General features: G+C 41.9%; 1 protein-coding gene, 2 non-coding genes and 1 pseudogene across 5 annotated transcripts; 3 read left to right on the forward strand and 1 right to left on the reverse strand.

The window, feature by feature from the left end:
- The first annotated feature begins 2,679 nt into the window (after positions 1 to 2,679).
- LOC120965677 (small nucleolar RNA R64/Z200 family) lies at positions 2,680 to 2,776 on the forward strand. Its single transcript, XR_005758705.1, has one exon. It is a non-coding gene; the product is annotated as a small nucleolar RNA R64/Z200 family (small nucleolar RNA).
- Positions 2,777 to 2,860: 84 nt separating this feature from the next.
- LOC120965658 (small nucleolar RNA Z199) lies at positions 2,861 to 2,941 on the forward strand. Its single transcript, XR_005758695.1, has one exon. It is a non-coding gene; the product is annotated as a small nucleolar RNA Z199 (small nucleolar RNA).
- A 174-nt stretch (positions 2,942 to 3,115) lies between these two features.
- On the forward strand, positions 3,116 to 3,194 carry LOC120965656 (small nucleolar RNA Z199; annotated as a pseudogene).
- An 8,986-nt stretch (positions 3,195 to 12,180) lies between these two features.
- LOC109751801 (uncharacterized) lies at positions 12,181 to 16,100 on the reverse strand. 3 transcript variants are annotated; one of them, XR_012185061.1, is made up of 7 exons: positions 15,492 to 16,100; positions 14,435 to 14,680; positions 13,808 to 13,868; positions 13,628 to 13,687; positions 13,348 to 13,467; positions 12,625 to 12,665; positions 12,181 to 12,510 (listed from the first exon to the last, which is right to left on the reverse strand). XR_012185061.1 is itself a non-coding variant. In XM_020310693.2 (5 exons), exons 2-5 carry the CDS (start codon positions 14,551 to 14,553, stop codon positions 13,462 to 13,464), a joined length of 246 nt encoding a protein of 81 aa, XP_020166282.1. In that variant the 5' UTR covers positions 14,554 to 14,680; positions 15,492 to 16,100; the 3' UTR covers positions 13,167 to 13,461. The 3 variants fall into 3 exon arrangements, 1 of the variants encoding a protein (XP_020166282.1); XR_012185062.1 differs by lacking the exon at positions 12,625 to 12,665; XM_020310693.2 differs by lacking the exons at positions 12,181 to 12,510; positions 12,625 to 12,665 and having other exon boundaries at positions 13,167 to 13,467.
- Positions 16,101 to 18,370: the final 2,270 nt, after the last annotated feature.

Here is an 18,370-nt window from a genome sequence, read left to right on the forward strand (position 1 = left end):
GGCCTAATATATTATAAAATGATCTGGTCCCATTTTGCAACAAATATATGGTAGGTCATTTACAAAAAAACTCAATTTAGGCACTCGAAAAATAGAAAATGATTTTTTTGACCAATTTAGATGGTCATAACGTCGTACTGTATTCTGATTGGTCCGTGGACGCATCACGCGGATCATGCATCGAACACCGTCGGATGATCGTGGATCCAACGGCAGTCATCAGCCCTTCCACACCATCCCCGAAACCCTAGCTCTGCCCTGTGGTAATTTTACATCCACCCCCCGCCTCCTTTCTTTCCCTCGCTCTCTTCTCCTCCTCTCCCCTTCCAGATCCGCCCTCGCCGCCACCCGCCCTCCCCTCGCTCTCCTCGATCTAGATCGCTCCTCCCCTCCCTCCCCTCCGGCATTACGGCGCCCGAAGCGTGCGTGCTCCCCACCTCTTCTCCACCTCGCGCCTCGCAGTCGTACTACCAACCAACCCCGGCCGACGCAACTCCAGTCACTCCCCGCCTCCCGCGATGGTCGCCACGACGAAGATCCCGCAGCGGCCGCTCTTCATCGACGACGACTGGCGCGCGCCCGCGCTCGGCCGCCACCTCCCCGTCATCAACCCCACCACCGAGGCCTCCATCGGTCCATACCAGATCCATCCATCCTGCTTTCTCTCTGGTTTCCGTTCGCCCGTGCCGTTGGGTGCTCATCGGTGGGTTTGCGCAGGCGAGATCCCGGCGGGCACCTCGGAGGACGTGGACGCGGCGGTGGCTGCCGCGCGGGCGGCCCTCAAGAGGAACCGCGGCCGCGACTGGTCCCGCGTGCCCGGCGCTGTCCGGGCCAAGTACCTCCGCGCGATCGCCGCCAAGGTACTACTCTCCTGCTGCTTCCGCGCGCAAGTACAACAATAGGCCATGTGGTTGCGTATGTAGATATGCTTGGATAGGTGAGATTGGTCGAGTTATATTTTACCAAATATGGAGTAGCAGCTACCGGCGCATAGTGGGATCTGAGCATGGGATCGGAACTGAACCATCACATGGCGTTGTAGTTAGGCTGGCTTCTCAGATGGAACATGCCTTTGCCTAGGTCTGGGTTGGTGAACATGGTCTTCTTAGCTATGCTTATTTTCTGTTTTAATGTCTGTATCAGTTCCCCCTGCCATTAAGTGCATCACTAAGAAGTCTGAATCAAGTTCCCCAATGACTGTCAGCTTATTTTCCATGGAGTGGAATTTGAGTTCTGAGCCTCAAATTATCAGGAAAGTTGCAGTCCCTTCTGCAACAACTTTATAAATCCAATATCTTATTACAAATCCATTTGGCCAGTTAGATCTTAAGCCTTTGCAAGCTTGGATGATATGATCTATTATGTGAGCATTTTACTAAATCCTTCTGTTACCTCCATTTGTGTTTTATGATAAACTGATGTGTAACATTTTGCATAGAAGCAATTATCTTTCTGTGTATTCAACAGTGAATTATATAACTGAGATTTATTTTGGCAGGTCAGTGCTGCTAATGAACGAATGCTAGGAGGGGGAGGTGTTGATGGAGGTATAAACTAGCTTCCGACGAGATGGTGTGTATTTTACATACCCCTCTGTGATTTATGCACTTCACATGCATTTTCCCCATCACCCACCAACCGTAACATGCTAGTTGTATGTGCTGCAGCCATTCTTGCACTTGTTTTCAAATCAGAGTGTGGTTTGTTTCTCTACAATTTTTTGGAGTGTGGGCTATTCGATCTGACGCATCTCGTCGACGCAGGGTGATCGAGGAGAGGGGAGAGGCCTGGGCGAGTGGACCGGTCCGATCGGTCAGGGTGGCGACCAAGGAGCCGAGGATGTCGAGGAGGGCGGTGAACCCCGGCGGTCATGGAAAGGCGGCTGGACATGTGTAGGTGCCTCGTCAACCCGTGAACTCTCACAGGATAATTAATCCGGTTCCCTTTTGATCTCTTCGCATCAATTCTTCCGCACATCCCAGTAATCCTAGATTAATTTGGTTCTTTTGTTTTACTTATTGCAGGTGACACTGCTCTGGCCATTTCTGCGGCTTATGGGATGCCTGCTATCACGAGATATCTCCTTGGTCGTGGTGCTGGTCCAACTTGGACGGTGGAACAAAGAAACAATGAGTTTCTGTGCGACAACTTTGAGGATTGGATTATAATGTGAATTGGTTTCTGATACTCTGTCGCTCAAGTGTTAATTCTAGTCTTGTTTGCTCACCATTCGATGACTTTTTCTATTATTATAGTAGGCGCAATCAGCATGACTTCTTATGTGTTTCTTTTGCTATTATTATAGTAGGAGGTTGCTATTTTTTATTAGAACAAACATGAAATTGGTTGCTCTATTAGGCAACTCATTTTTTTGTGCTATTTCCTGGAGCTTCGAGTGAAGAGTAGGCTTGCAATGCCTGCCTTTTTTGTGTGCTATTTTTTTGTGTGCTATTCCCTAGTTTGGGATTTTCTCCCAATTCCTAGGCATCTAGTTCCTATACTAATATACTTGTACTGCTCATGCTGCTGTTGCTAGTGGTCTTGTAGCATAGCACAGCACTTCTAGTTCCTATACTAATATACTTGTACTGCTCATCCAACTCTACTGATACATGTTTACACTGTTAATTATTAGTGAATGGTGATGTCTGTGGTCCCGAGATCCTTTCCGCGGTTTGCAAAATGCTGTGATGAATCATGAAATCTACGACGTATGTCAGACTTCAGAGATGCCATTTGTCATTGATGAGAAGATATTTCATATTCTAAGCAATAATGTTTGCATTTCATACTGATAGCTGCCAAACTATAAATTGTTATAGCCTTTTTTCTTGATGTCGATGCATGCTTATATGTTTGAGGGTCAAGTAATGAGGAATAAACCATAATATGATGGAGCTCTTCTCCTCTAATTCTTAGTATTTAAGTCTCTGATGGTACCTCAACACCCTGATATGTTTGTGGCTTTCTATGCTATCCACATACTGAAGGAAGTCCTGCTATCTTCACAACAAATATAATTTTGCTTGAATGAGTTTATAAATTGAACTATCTCCACAACAAAGATATTTACCATTTGTAGTTCCAATCTAAAGTGTTGCTTGATTTCATTTGTGGTTCAAGTGATGATGAGAAACTGCAACAATATGACAGGAGTTACACTCTTGTGATTCGTAGTTTAAAGTCCGATGATTTCTTATCTTCAAATAACCGTTGCCTTGTGAAATGCAATGCTGCTCACGTTCTTGTTCTCTTACGAATTGTTTGATGCAATTTCTAGGACGGGTTTCTTTGACACTGAGGGAGTATTGTCTTATTACTTGTATATCCATCAGCTGTTACTGCGCCTTTGTGGCGCAATCTGAATCTCTGTAGACCAATCATATCTAAAGCATGAGCCAAGCACAGCATGTCTACAGTTTCATAACGGAAAACCAATCATGCTATAAGTACTAAGCAACTCCATTGCAGTCTAATTTGTTCAGAATGGAGATGAAAACTTTGGTTGGTTTGCATCATACCTTATAGTCATATATATATAAAGCTTCCATTTAATGTCCGAAGAATGCATACCTGATTTGAGTTAGACTCTAGTCTTGACTATTTTATGTAGGTGGCAACTGACAAGAGTTTCAGTCTAGCTCATCTGAAGTTTCTCTGTATGCAGGAGGGCGACCTGGAGGAGCTTGAGAAGAGCATGGAGCCTGCGTGGGAAAGCTTGGTCCACCTGCTCAAGCGCATCGTCGACAGGCTGAACGTCGTTGACCACATCAAAGCCGTCAAGGACTCGCCCGACCTCCGTGCCGCCGTCGAGGATGTCCAGGTAGTCTTCTCTTCTGTCACACTGCCTGTGATCTGGACAAATGAAGTCGTTGATTGGTTAGCGCATCATCAGATGATGATGTTGTCTCTGTATTTCTTCTTACTCCATGAATTAATCCTGATGAATGCTGCTTGTTTTGCACAAGCTGACAAGGACACTAGCTAGAGTGCACTGCTGTTCCTCTTCTTGCATGCAACATAATATGAAATTCATTCAGTTCAACTGTGCGTAAACACTATAGTGTACAACTATCAACTTGTTTCACTATTCAGTTTGTCACCCATTCAGCTTACTTACTGGGGCATCTTTCTTGTAAGAGTTTACTTAAAATAGATTGTAGTTTCTTTCTTGTTTGTTTTGATACCCATATACCTGCCCTGTATTAGCTCTTTCCTTTTGTGCATGTTAATTCAGCGTTTGTGTTGATTTGATGCCAATGTTCAGAAACAAGATTTTTGATGGATGGGTTTATGTGTTCTGCTGGTATATATGCACGCTAGTATATATGCACACGGATTGGCCTTCATTATTTTGTATCTACTGTTAGATATATGCTGTTAGATTTGCTTTCATTTTGTACCTAACCATTTTGTTCTATAACGTGCAGATGCTGGCGTTTCATGTTTCGTCGCGAGCATCAAGACGAAGAAGTCGGAAGAAGCATAGTTCAAGCTCATCGGAGCTAGTTCAAGGAGTAATGAAGCCCTTGATGCTGATCCATATTGGAACAAATTGAAGCATGAACTGTGACATATAGAGCTTGTTATACTGTAGAGCTTGATGCTCATCGGCTCATGTGACATATTGTACACCTGTAGAGCTTGTTATACTGTGATCGCATTTGTATGTGTTGATGTTACAGATTGTTGCTTCTTGTTATTTGAAGTATTACACCTGTTTTCTGTCTATTTTGATTTAAATATTGGTCGTTTAATTATTGGCATATTGAAATCTGAGGAACATGACCATGACAACAAGGACCCACAAACCAAAAACGGACATTTGGGACCCGCTTATCAGAATCTGACAATTGGGACCCATTTGAAAAAGGAAAAAGAAGGGCCACAACCCAAAAATAAAAAGGCTGAATTATAGGGCCTGGCTCGTGTAGCTTACCCAAATTGAAAGAAAAAAACAACAAATGGGCTGAATTAATGGGCTCGGCCCATATAAACACCCAATTGGACCGGGTCGATTCTAATTTTTGACCTTTTTAATTGGTCACAATTTTGCCACGTCAGATTGCCACGTCGAATCCGACGTGGCCTGGGCAGACAGCGAGTGACCAAAACAAAAGGTCATGGGTTCAACGACCTTCTGAGAGAAGGTCGTTAATTTCAGTTTACGACCGCCAGCTTTTGACCTTCTGTTTTTGGTCACAAAAAGGTCGCAAATGAAAAACTATGACCTTTCAGCGGCCAATAGTGAGGGTCACAAGTTGACATATTTCTTATAGTGGGGGGTCGAGGAAAAACTAAGGAAAAGTTTCCAAGTGATGCTCAACTCAGAATCCTACACCTACCAATCCCTTCGAGTGAAGCCATTGGAAATCTCATACAGCTCAGTCAATTTCTTCAGTGACAGAGATGAAGTTCTTCTAGTCTCTGAGGAATTTGTTCTGACTGAGGAGTTAGGAATTCGCTAGTGCGGATTGCCTACAAGTGAGGAACATGATAGCCCTGAGGAATATGAGAGCTCAAATTTCTGACCGTTGTTGTGCTATGTGCCAGCTGTCCCAAAATATCTTATCCACCTAACGGCCATATCATTGAAGGGCATTTATGTCTTATCATGTCGGGCTGCTCCCTAGGCTATAAATAGCCGCCCCTTACAACCACTAGCTGGTTGGCTGCTCCAAAAGAAACTGACACTTGTCATTAAGAGCATCCCATCCTCCGAGGACTTTGAGCGAAAAATAATCAAGTGAGGAAAAACCCAAACCGAAACACCTACAAACCCAAAGTGATTGAGCATCACTGAAGAGATTGTTCCTGTGTGGATCCGACGCTTGTTACCTTTGAAGACTGTGCATCTTCCAGACGGTTAGGCGTCATGGTCTAGAGCATCCAAGAGGAAATTGTGGATTGCTGAGTGACCGAGTTTGTGAAGGTTTGGAGGTCACATGAAGACTTACCACGAGTGATTGGGCGAGGTCTGTGTGATCTTAGCTCAAGGAGAGTACGGTGAGGACTGTGTCTCCTCAGGTTTAAATACCTAGCCGCTCCAACCAGACGTACAACTGTCACAGCAATTGGAACTGGTCTACCAAATCACTGTCTTCACCAAGCCTACTAGTTCTATTTACTCAACTCTTCCATTTCCTCATTACTTTGTTGTGTACCTGATCATCTCTGTTTGCAGACTTTGACTGAAGACTTTCTCAATTTCCTCAGTTCAATTTCTTCAGTCAGTTTGTCTTCAGCCTGCTTATTCTATGTTATGGTTTCTGTTCTGTGTATTAGCTTTCATTTCATCATGATGTATATGTGTCTGTTCTCTTATGTATACCTCTGAGTACTTATTCCGCTGCTAGTAGTTCTTTGCTTAGGAATTTCCTCACCCTGAAATTCCTTAGTGAAGAATTCATAAAAATCACCTATTCACCCCCCTCTAGTCGACTTAACGCACTTTCATTTTGATGATGGTTGTGTGTCTGATGTTAAATGGAATCTTGAGATGGTTGTGTGACGTTGGTTTGGTTTGTAGTGGACGTATTACCATTCATGAATACTACATCTAACTTTTATTTTTTTAATTCCTAAATTGTTAGTAGTAGCTTGGCGTAAAGTTGAGCGCCACTAGTAGTTAGGTTAGTAGTAGCGTGGGTGTTAGGTTAGTAGTAGTGCGGGTGCACCTGCGCTACTACTAATCATTTAGTAGTAGCGTGGGTGCACCCACGCTACTACTAACCACTTAGCTATAGCGCGATACTAGTAGTGAGGGTACCCGCACTACTAGTAGCCAATTTACCCACGCTACTAGTAGCCTTTTTCCTAGTAGTGATATCACCTGCCTCAGAAAACACAACCCCAACTGCAGCACACTTTAGCCCTACTCCACTGGACACAGCACTAGCTTCACCACACAGGACCCGCATTGTTGAAAAAGGTATGCGAATTCTAATTGTCATAGCACCAGCTGTACCACAGACAACCTCCACTCAAAAAAGTGTACCTACTCCACTGGCCAAAGCCCTATGAGAACTGCAAAGAGCCCAAATTCATGCATACAAGAACCTCATTCCATCTATTCCCACTTTAGATTACAATGCATTTATTCTTGTTAGGAACTTTGTGCGTATCTTCCCATCATGGGAAGATTATTGTCAAGACACACACCAATTTCAGATCTTCCTCCGCAACTTACGTGCAAGTAATGTTATTCATGCTAATTACTGCCTAGCTATGTGCTGAATATAACAACAATCATTCCATTTCTTTTAATTAGGTGACAACCGATCTGAATAGTCACGACGAGAAAAGCCCGATTATGCTTTTCAAGCGTGTGTTGTGGCAGTATCATCACTACCTGAGGGTAACACACTTTGATTGAAAGCCTCGAAATGGAATTTCTGTAAAGTCTCTTGAAATACATTTACAAGATGTTGACTGGAATAAGCTTTTTATGCACTGGTTTCTTGCCCAGCGTCAGGTACTGTCTACGATATCAAATAAAAATTTGAACTCCTACATTTCTGCATGTGCCTTACCATCTCTCTTCTATGAATACTACTTGCAGATGAATATCCATTCACAAGTGATCATAGGATCTCACAACAATACTATGCACTGCATTGCTCTGGTGAGTAACTCTTGCCCTTTATCACCATACTTACACTCATTCTTGTTTGATTATGTAGCATCAGTATGCATGTTAGCTTCCTTATCCACCTTTTTCTTGAAATCATGATATCTATATTTACTCTTACATAAATTAGAATAAACCAAATGGTTATGAAGTTCTGGATTGCTCTTGTAAGTACATGTTGTCATGTACTCCCTTCGTATCGAATTACTTGTTGCTCAATTGGATGTATTCAGAACTAAAATAGTGCTAGATACATCCATTTCAGCGACAAGTAATTCCGAAGGGAGGTAGTATTAATGTACTTACATTGAGAGATAGTTGATTATCTAGCATTACTATACATCTTATCTAACCTACCCTCCATTTTCTTCAAATTATCATATCTACATTTACTCTTACCAAAATGTTGAATAAAGCAAATGCCACTTCACAAGTTGAGGTATGCATTCCTCTTGCCAGTACCTTTTGCCTTGTAATGATGTACTTAATTGATAGCTATTTGATCACGTATCATCACTCTGCATCTGAGCTTCATTATCCTCTATTTTTCCAATATTGTTAGATCTATATTTACTCTTTACAGAATGTAGAATAAAGGCAACGCTTATGAAGAAGTTTCTTTGAGGAATTTCTTGAATTATCCTTCCATCGACATGGAGAAGGGATTTGTAGAGCCCGTGTTAACATGTAATGTAACTCCGTCCTTCTCAAGCCTTAAAACTTTGTTCTGGTATTGATTTGGATATGCATCATTTCCTCCACTTCTGTTTACTTCGGTGTTTGCATCAGATTGCATGTTTGCAACAATTGTCAGTTTGAAATTGTAGTTGTAAAAACATGTTCCTTATTCATACCATCCACATTAATCAGAACAGATCTAATGATTTTCTTTAGATCTACATGTATGCCTAGATATCTAACCCGGTGGTGTGGTGAAGCTGCCCATGCCTACATCATCTCATTTCCTCCTTTGTCTTAACTAATTTTGCCGATGATACGGACAATGCCATATTTTTTTACCATGAAGATTGCAGGGCTTACACCCCATAACATTTTATTAATAAGAATAAAAATTATAAGGAGCATATGTACAAGTTCCTACAGAGGAGGGAACTAAAAAAAGTAAAAGAACGGGAAGAAAAAACTACCTCTACAACCTATGGTGTCAAAAAATCAATCCATCTGAGGAGAGTATCCTTGTATCTACCTTTTATTCTATGAGTGAGAAGGGTGATGTCATGGATAAGCCCACTTCTCCACTGTCTAAAAGATTGCCTTATGTGTCTGAAGGCTTTGTCATTTCTGACCTTCCAAATATTCCACCATGCCAAAAAGACTAGCTCATCATAAAAGGGTTTGTTAAAGTCATTTCTGGCCCCGAAAGCAATTGCCACCATCTCATTACTGCTTGGCCAAACAATCTGCAGATAGTTCCATATTCTGACACTGAAATTGCACTGAAAAAAGATGATTTTTGTGTTCCAAGGCACACTATGGGCCATCATCAATTCTCCAATGTCTGCGCTGGATCATGTCTTTGTTGTTTACTCTATCCATAATGAACAAGCATGCAAACATCTTGATTGACATGGTACAACTTCTCTTCCAGACCCAAATTAAAACTGGGTTTACAACAATTGGCAGGTGTATGAAAGTGTAAAACTTCTTCGCTGTGTAGTCAGATACCTTGCCATATCTCCAAAGCCATTCATCATTAGACAAATGATCATACTGCAACGTGATACCTCTCCAGTGTATCTAAAATTTATGAAGTATTCATGCTGTTATATTATCATTCTTGGATGTTTTACAATCATTTTATAGCAACTTTATATCATTTTTTGGGACTAACCTATTGACCCAGTGCCCAGTGCCAGTTGTTGTCTTTTGCTTGTTTTTTACATCACAGGAAATCAATATCAAACAGAGTCCAGACACCGCGAAACTATTTGTGGATTTTTTATGGACCAGAAGACCACCGATGGGCCAGAGCAGCACCTGGGGGGTGCCCCGAGGGGGCACAACCCACCAAGGCACGCCTGGGGGCCCAGGCGCGCCTAGGTGGGTTGTGGCCACCTCGGTGGCCTCTCGCACCCCTTATTCGCCCTATAAATTCCCAAATATTCCAAAAACCCTAGGGTAGCCCTAGATCATAAGTTCCGCCGCTGCAAGGCCTTTGCATCCACGAGATCCAATCTAGACCCTGTTCTGGCACCCTGTCGAAGGGGGGATCATCACAGGTGGCCATCTTCATCATCCCGGCGGCCACCACGATGAGGAGGGAGTAGTCAACCCTTGGGGCTGAGGGTTTGTACCAGTAGCTATGTGTTTAATCTCTCTCTCTCTCTCGTGTTATTGAGATGGCACGATCGTGATGTATCGCGGGCTTTGTTAATGTAGTCGGATCAAATGGCGTTTTCCCCTCTCTATCTTGTTGTGATGAATTGAGTTTTTCCCTTTGAGAATTTGTTGTTATCGGATTGAATACTTTTGTGGATTTGAGAGCACTTGATATATGTCTTGCATATGAGTACTCGTGGTGACAATGGGGTATCATATTGATTCACTTGGTATGTGTTTTGGCATTCAACTCGCAGATTCCCGCGATGACATTGGGGTAATCTATGCATAGGGGTTGATGCACGTTCTCGTCTTTAGTTTCTCTGGTAGAAATCTTGGGGCACTCTTTGAAGTTCTTTGTGTTGGATTGAGTATTATGAATCTGAATTTGCTTTGGTGTTATTTTAGTACGAACTCTAGGATAGATCAAACAGAAAGAATAGCTTTCTGTTATTTTAGTACGAACTCTTGAATAGATCGAACGGAAAGAATAGCTTTGAGGTGGTTTTGTACCCTACAAACAATTTCATCTTATGTTCTCCGCTAGATAAGAACTTTGGAGTGATTCTTCGTTGCACGTTGAGGGATGGTTATGTGATCCAATTATATTAGCATTGTTGAGAGATTGCACTACCGAAAGTATGGACCCTAGGCCTTCTTTCTAAGCATTGCAATACCGTTTCTGTGCCCGTTTACTATTTGCTACCTTGCTATTTTTATTTATTCAGATTATAAAATATATATTTCTACCATCAATATTACACTTTTATCACCATCTCTTCGTCGAACTAGTGCACCTATACAATTTGCCATTGTATTGGGTGTGTTGGGGACACAAGATATTTCTTGTATTTGGTTGCAGGGTTGTTCGAGAGAGACCATCTTCATCCTACACCTCCCACGGATTGATAAACCTTAGGTCATCCACTTGAGGAAAAATTGCTACTGTCCTACAAAACTCTGCGCTTGGAGGCCCAACACGAGTCTACAAGAATAAAGTTGCGTAGTAGACATCACAACGTTACCATCATATCAGATAGGTGGTTAAGCTCTAGAAAGGCCATCTCCTATAGAGGAAGAGTGAAAATTCATAAATATTGTCACAATCCATAAAGTCCTTAACAGAAATGGCTTTATCTGAACAGAAAGAGTGTAACCTTGGAAATCTTGCCTGTAGAGGGGTGAAGTCATTATCAATCTCCCAATGGTCAGACCAGAATAGGACAGTATCCCCAGAATTCACCTTAACCTTGGTGACTGACCTAAATTTATCCATGAGCTTTGAGACAACTCTCCACCAGAAAGAACCACATAAAGTGGTGTCGTGTGGAATTCTACCAAAGTAGTAAGAATTCCATATTAAATGAACTCAGGGAACATCAGCCTTGTTGTAGAACTTGTTGAGATGCTTCATGAGAAGAGCTTTTTCTGCAGACCCAAGTTTAAAATTCCCAGACATCCCCTATTCTTGGGCCTACAAACCAAGGGCCAACCTGCCAAAGAGTGACCCTTTTCCTGGCCATATTTTTTCCAAAGACACTATCTTTAGATTCTTTCCACTTGCTTGATAATACCAGGGGGAATGGATAAACTGCAGAGAAAATGAATTGGCAAGGAGGAGATTACAGAATTGACCGATTAAAGTTTGCTTCCTTGAGGCAAAAACCAAGAGCTAGAAGTGGTTCTCCTCTCACTACAAGAAATATGTCAACTTGTGACCTTGACTATTGGTCACTGAAAGGTCATTGTTTTTCATTTGCGACCTTTTTGTGACCAAAAACAGAAGGTCAAAAGCTGGCGGTCGTAAACTGAAATTAACGACCTACTCTGTGAGAAGGTCGTAGACGTTTAGGACCAAAATATGCCTACTGTTTTGTTTTGGTCACTAGCAGCCTCCCCAGGCCACGTAGGCATCCGACGTGGCAATCTGATGTGGCACAAGAATCAGCCCGGTCCAATTCGATTTTCTACATGGGCCTAGCCCAACAATTCGGCCTTTTTATATATTTTTTCTATCAATTTTTGATCGGCTTCATGGGCCAAGCCCAACATTGCAACCTTTTTTATTGTTGGGTTGTGGCCTTTTTGTCTAAACGAATTTAGTTTTTCTTTTCTTTTCCAAAAGAAGGGTCCACTACTCAGATGGGTCCCAGTTGTTAGGTTCCGGTAACTGGGTCCCATTTGTCATGTTCTGGTAAGTGGGTCCCATCTATCAGGCTCATATTCTTCATATTTGAATCAGTATTTAAATGGACAGACAAAAAGCACACATAATACTTCAACCAGATCCTTACAACTGTAATACAGTGGCAATCACAGTAATGACTACAAGTGTAATACAGTACTTTACAAGCTTTACAAGCAATCACAAACTGGCACCTGCTCCCGTCATGAATATGCCAAACTCACAACATGCCAAACTCGTTGGACTACCATAGTGATATGAACAACATGCCGAACTAGCTGGACAACCATAGTTAGGGCTGGGAACAAACAAAACGGCCTTCAAGAAAATAGACAACATGCCTTCCTCGGTCGCCCTGTTACATGAATCAGTAGAGAAGAATCAAAAAACTGGGGCAAATATATTACCAACAGACCATTCAAGAAAAGGATAGCTATTTAGAATGACAACACACAAATTGGGCTAGTACCATGCTTTTTGTTCTCCAGCTAGTTAAAATGAGATACTCTCCTACAAGAAAACAGCGACACAATATGAAAGTTAACAGTAGGGATGCCATAGTTGAAATGAGCAAGCTATTTTGTATGTGAGAAACAAAAAATGCACCAATAATTTTTCAGAAGGCAACTGAACTTCAGTGCACACATTTAGATAGAAAGAAGGGCTTGAACTATACACATTAATTAGAACAGGATCAAAAACACCAATGTAAGCTAGAATTGACAAGTACACTGCAGGATTCAATTCGTCTTCCCCATATACAGCAACCAACAGACATCTAACATCATTATTTTACCGCAAAAGATCGGCCCATAGCAATAGAAGCACAAAATTTAAGCACGCAAGCACATTATAGCAGGTAGTAATAGAAGCACAAAATTTGAGCTTGCAAGCACATAATAGCAGGTAGGGAAGTGGGAAGATGAACTAATTTAGATGCCAATTGATAACATACAACACACCTCATCCACATCCATACACTTATAAGACAATTGGACAATGACACAAGCATTTCCACAAACAATTCATGTTGACGATTAAGTTGTGTAATACATAGGGCAATTAGACTAGTGCGAACAAGAAGATAATTTACAAGTTACAAACTATAATAGCAAATGGCCAAATGTTCCAACCAAGATCAACCAGAGCATGCAAGAGATGGAGAGATCCACCACGGACTAAAACAAATTACCACAGACTAGACGTGCAGGTGCATATGCTTGTGAGCAGAAATGGAAGCAAATGTGGGCACCATAGCAGTAGCACACCCCACATTGAGATCCTTGGCGCTGAACATTGAGAGAAATCAGATCTGCATTTCAGAGTGGAGAGTAATCATTGAGAGCTGCAGTTTAGCCATTTACTGGATGTTTGCGTGAATCAATTAGTTTGATTGATAGAGACTGTACTGCAAACTAATGGTGGGTGCTAAATCTGAAGAGCTAAATAAGAAGAGAGGAAACAGAACATACCTTGTGTTGTCCTAAAGCAAGCAAACTGCAGAGTTCTGTCGGGCACACCAGAAAGATAATCTACAATTAACAAACCATAATTCGCAAATGGCCAAATGTTCTAATTAAGATGAACAAAGGAAACGTGATTTGATTCAGAGGATCCACTACAGCAGACTAAGAAGGAACAAAAAACATTACCAGGACGAAAGGATGCTCTTGAAACCTCCATGCTTGACCTTTCATATCAGTACAGTAGGCACTGCAAGTGAATGACAAAGAAGAAAGTGATATGCATAAATAACTCATCCATCTGTGTTCATATTTTAATTTCAATAGCATGGTACACCCATAAAGAACAACAGTTTGCTACCTACTAGCAAACTATAAGACCTGAATCATATAGTATAAATGAATCAAGAAAACAAGAACTGACAACGAGAACTGCATACTAGTGCACCAAATGATCAACAGCAAGCATAGTATATTCACATAAGTTTGATAGTGTCACAGAATTAAGCAGTGCAAGTAAACATCATCATCGGTGTGTAATTGCCAATATAAACAAGCCATCTAGAAATGACAAGTTACAGAAACTGCATCACAAATATGATTTGCCTTTGGTGTTTGCCATACAACAACAGCAGTAGTTGATCATGGAATCTAACAGAGTTTAGCTTATGCAGGGCAGACATAACTGACACAAAAATCATACAGTTCAGATCAGGAATAAACCAAACAAGCAAACATCCAATACAGCTAAACTAAGCACAGAACCACAACATGAAGAGTAAACCAATCACTGTATAGGAGGCTTGGACTGCATACATGGTCGTCCTTGAGGTAGAGGACCATCTTGGTACCCCTGCCGAGCTGCTCCCCAGACGTATCACAAGTGACGGTGAAAGAACGACCAGCCTGGGACTCCCACACGTACTGCTCGTCATTGTTGTGTTTCATGCTGATGACGACCCTCTCGGCAAGCGAGATGGGGTAGAAGCCAACACCGAACTGCTCCTTCTCGGTGGTCTTCTCAGTCCACAGGGAGATGGGGCGCTCCTCAAGGTATTCCATCTGAAAGCAAATTGTATCAAATCAGACAATGAGCAGAAAGAATGTGCAAACCAATACTGTAAAGAAAAAAGATTTGAAGAACAGGCAAACATACAACAATACTATATCAAAAATAAACTACGAGAACACATAGAAATTCCATTAAGATGCATAATTCCAGAATATCAATTTTTAACAGTTCCATAATGCAGTATTACAATTAAAACAGATATAATGTTTAATTGTAAGAGGCCAGAACCATATAAATTACTAAATACAAGGAAAGCATACATTATCAATTAATAGAGAGGGTCAATCAATAAGGATGAGTTAACCCGTGCATTCCTCATGTATGCATGCATTAGAATATAGTTAACAAAAAGCACATCATCAATTTAATTATTTCACCATCAAATCTAAAGTAATACTACCAATCATAGTTAAAATGGCTGGGATGCAACTCATATCTATAAGCAGGTTCCATACTACAACCAGCACAGATCTGAAATGAGCTGAGTTCAGGTATGATAAAATCCTGGGTGGTTCATCAACTAATCATCATGACAAAGATTAACTGGCATTGACTAAACTTGGCCTTAGTACAAGTGAAACTATGACTACAAGAATAGCACCACCATGACCAGTGGGCTGCTCTGCTTCTGCTAGCAACTACAAGAACGGTAGCACATCAAGCATCAGCGACCATACGTGTTTCAGAGAAGGGAAATCCCCAAACCCAGCGCCTCCGGAGCGAACCAGATCGGATCCGAAGTGTTGGGTCAGAAGATGGGCGGTGGCACAGATGAAAAGGGAAGCGAGAGGGGAAGGGGACCTGGAAGGGCTCCATGGAGTCGGAGCAGCCGAGCCGCCGCCGGCTCCCTCCTCGCGCGGAGCGGAAGAGCGGCGTCAAATCCCACCCACCGCACGGCTGTGTCGTCGCCCGAGAAGAAACGCACGTGGGCACCTCCCGCGGCGCACGATTGTGGGGAAGGAGAAAACCTCCAGCATCTCCGTCGCGGCCAAGCTCGAATCCCGTGACGATGAGGTGGAGGGGGCGCGTATGCGCTGTGGCCGTCGCGGATCTCGGAGAGTCGTCTGACCGGCTCCATCTTGGGCCTATGTAGGGAAAGAAGGCGAGGGGGAGGGTGGATGTCACCGGCGGAGGGTGAGGGAATTGGAGAGGACGGCGGTGGAGGGCGAGAGGGCAACGACGGCGGAGGGTGAGGGAATTAGTGCGCGCAACAGCGGCATCGTCGTGCTCCGGGCGCGGTCGTAGGAGGGGTTGCGGAGCCAGCATAGAGGGTACGGTGCCGGCCGTGGAGACGAGGCTGCGGTGCTGGCCATGGAGCGCGGAGAGGAGGAGGGCGGCGCGACCAAGCGCGAGGATGGATCTGGGGAGTCGAGGAGAGAGGGTGGGTGAGCGGTGGGTGGGTGAGTTGGGGTGGCGGCAGGTGGGGATCTGGGGAATCGAGGGGAGGGTGGGTGGGTGGGTTAGGGTTTTTGATCTCAGGAGAAGCTCCACCGTTGGATAGGTGCATGATGGATGGCTCAGATTGCGTCCAATTTGGTGATCCGCGTGAAGGCGGTTCCTCCCGTCTTATTGGCCGGTTGTCTCGCACTTGAATCTCAAAATTTTAGACCCAAAACTCTGATTTTGTTAAACATAATAATGGCATAGTTTGTCAAAATGATCTCGTTTTTTGCATAAGTGTGCATCTTGGAATGGCAAACAACGTCATAGTTCGACAGCTTTCATTTTCTTTGCACAAAAAAATTATTTTCATTTTTCCGAGTGCATAAAAAGGTTTTTTGTGAAGAAGCTACCAAATATTTGTTCTAAAAGCACAACTCCATTTTTCCAAAATATTAGACCATATTTTATGTAAAATTGACCAAATAGTTACATGTCAAAAGTTTTTGATCCACCTCTTATGAAAAAAACAAAGTTCACCCATTGAGTAGGAAGCGGGGCAAATTTGAGCAAAAATTACCTCATAGTTTGTTCAAATGATCATATATTGTGCACAAGGGTGCATCTTGGAATTCCAAACAATGTTGCCTAAGGGAGTTTTCATTTTCTTTGCACGGAAATTTCATTTTCCATTTTCTGAGTGCCCGAAATGAGTTTTTTTGTGAAGGACCTACCATATATTTGTTGCAAAATTGGACCACATCAATTTTGTAAAATACTAGGCCATATTTAATGCACAATTGACCAAATGGTTGGGTGTCAAAAGCCTTGATCCACCTCTGGTGAAAAAGAACAATTTCTGCCGATTCAGTAGGAAGCGGGTCAAATTTCAACTGCAGTTGCCTCATAGTTTGCTCTTTATTTTTTACAAAAATAATTTAGAGGTAAATAAGTATCTATTTAATAAGAGAAACATCAAAAGTTTTCCAAGTTTCAACCACTAGCTTGGAACAGTCAAGCCCGCCGTTTTAACCCCATTTTGAAATGGGCATAAAAAATTCAAAAAAAATCAAAAAATTGGAAAACCTTCGCATTGTGTCATTATATGTGACAAAGTTGCCAGAAAAAATAATAAACTTGTAATGCGGCAATTATTTTTAAAAAGTGTTCTCAGAAACGAGCTATCATGCGTGAAGATTCATTGCTTTCAAGCCAAATGATCAATCTTATGGCCACATTCATGGCATAGTTTATTCAAATGATCTCATATTGTGCACAATGGTGCATCTTGGAATTCCAAACAATGTTTCCTAAGGGAGTTTTCATTTTCTTTGCACGGAAAATTCATTTTCCATTTTTGAGTGCCCGAAAAGAGGTTTTTTTGTGAAGGACCTACCATATATTTGTTGCAAAACTGTACCAAATCAATTTTCTAAAATACTAGGACATATTTAATGCACAATTGACCAACTGGTTGGGTGTAAAAAGTTTTGATCCACCTCTCGTGAAAAAGATAAATTTCCGCCGATTCAGTAGGAAGCGGGTCAAATTTGAACTGTAGCTGCCTTGTAGTTTGCTCTTTATTTTTTCCAAAAATCATTTATAGGTACATAAGTATCTATTTAATCAGAGAAACACCAAAAAAATTCCAAGATTCAACCACTAGCTAGGAACGGTCATTCCCGCCGTTTTCACCGCATTTTGAAACGGGCATAAAAAATTCAAAAAAATCAAAAAATTGGAAAACCTTCGCATTGTTTCATTATATGTGGCCAAGTTCCCATAAAAATAACAAACTTGTAATACGGCAATTATTTTAAAAAAGTGTTCTCAGAAACGAGCTATCATGCGTGAAGATTCATGGCTTTCAAGCCAAATGATCAATCTTATGGCCACATTCATGGCATAGTTTATTCGAATGACCTCATATTGTGCACAATGGTGCATCTTGGAATTCCAAACAATGTTTCATAAGGGAGTTTTCATTTTCTTTGCACGGAAAATTCATTTTCCATTTTCCGAGTGCCCGAAAAGAGGTTTTTTTGTGAAGGACCTACCATATAGTTGTTGCAAAATTGGACCTAATCAATTTTATAAAATACTAGGACATATTTACTGCACAATTGACCAAGTGGTTGGGTGTCAAAAGTTTTGATCCACCTCTCGTGAAAAAGACAAATTTCCGCCGATTCAGCAGGAAGCGGGTAAAATTTCAACTGCAGTTGCCTCGTAGTTTGCTCATTATTTTTTAAATGATTTCTAGGTACATAAGTATCTATTTAATCAGAGAAACACCAGCA

This window comes from Aegilops tauschii, chromosome 5 (assembly GCF_002575655.3).
Source record: "Aegilops tauschii subsp. strangulata cultivar AL8/78 chromosome 5, Aet v6.0, whole genome shotgun sequence".
Classification (NCBI taxonomy): Eukaryota; Viridiplantae; Streptophyta; class Magnoliopsida; order Poales; family Poaceae; genus Aegilops; species Aegilops tauschii.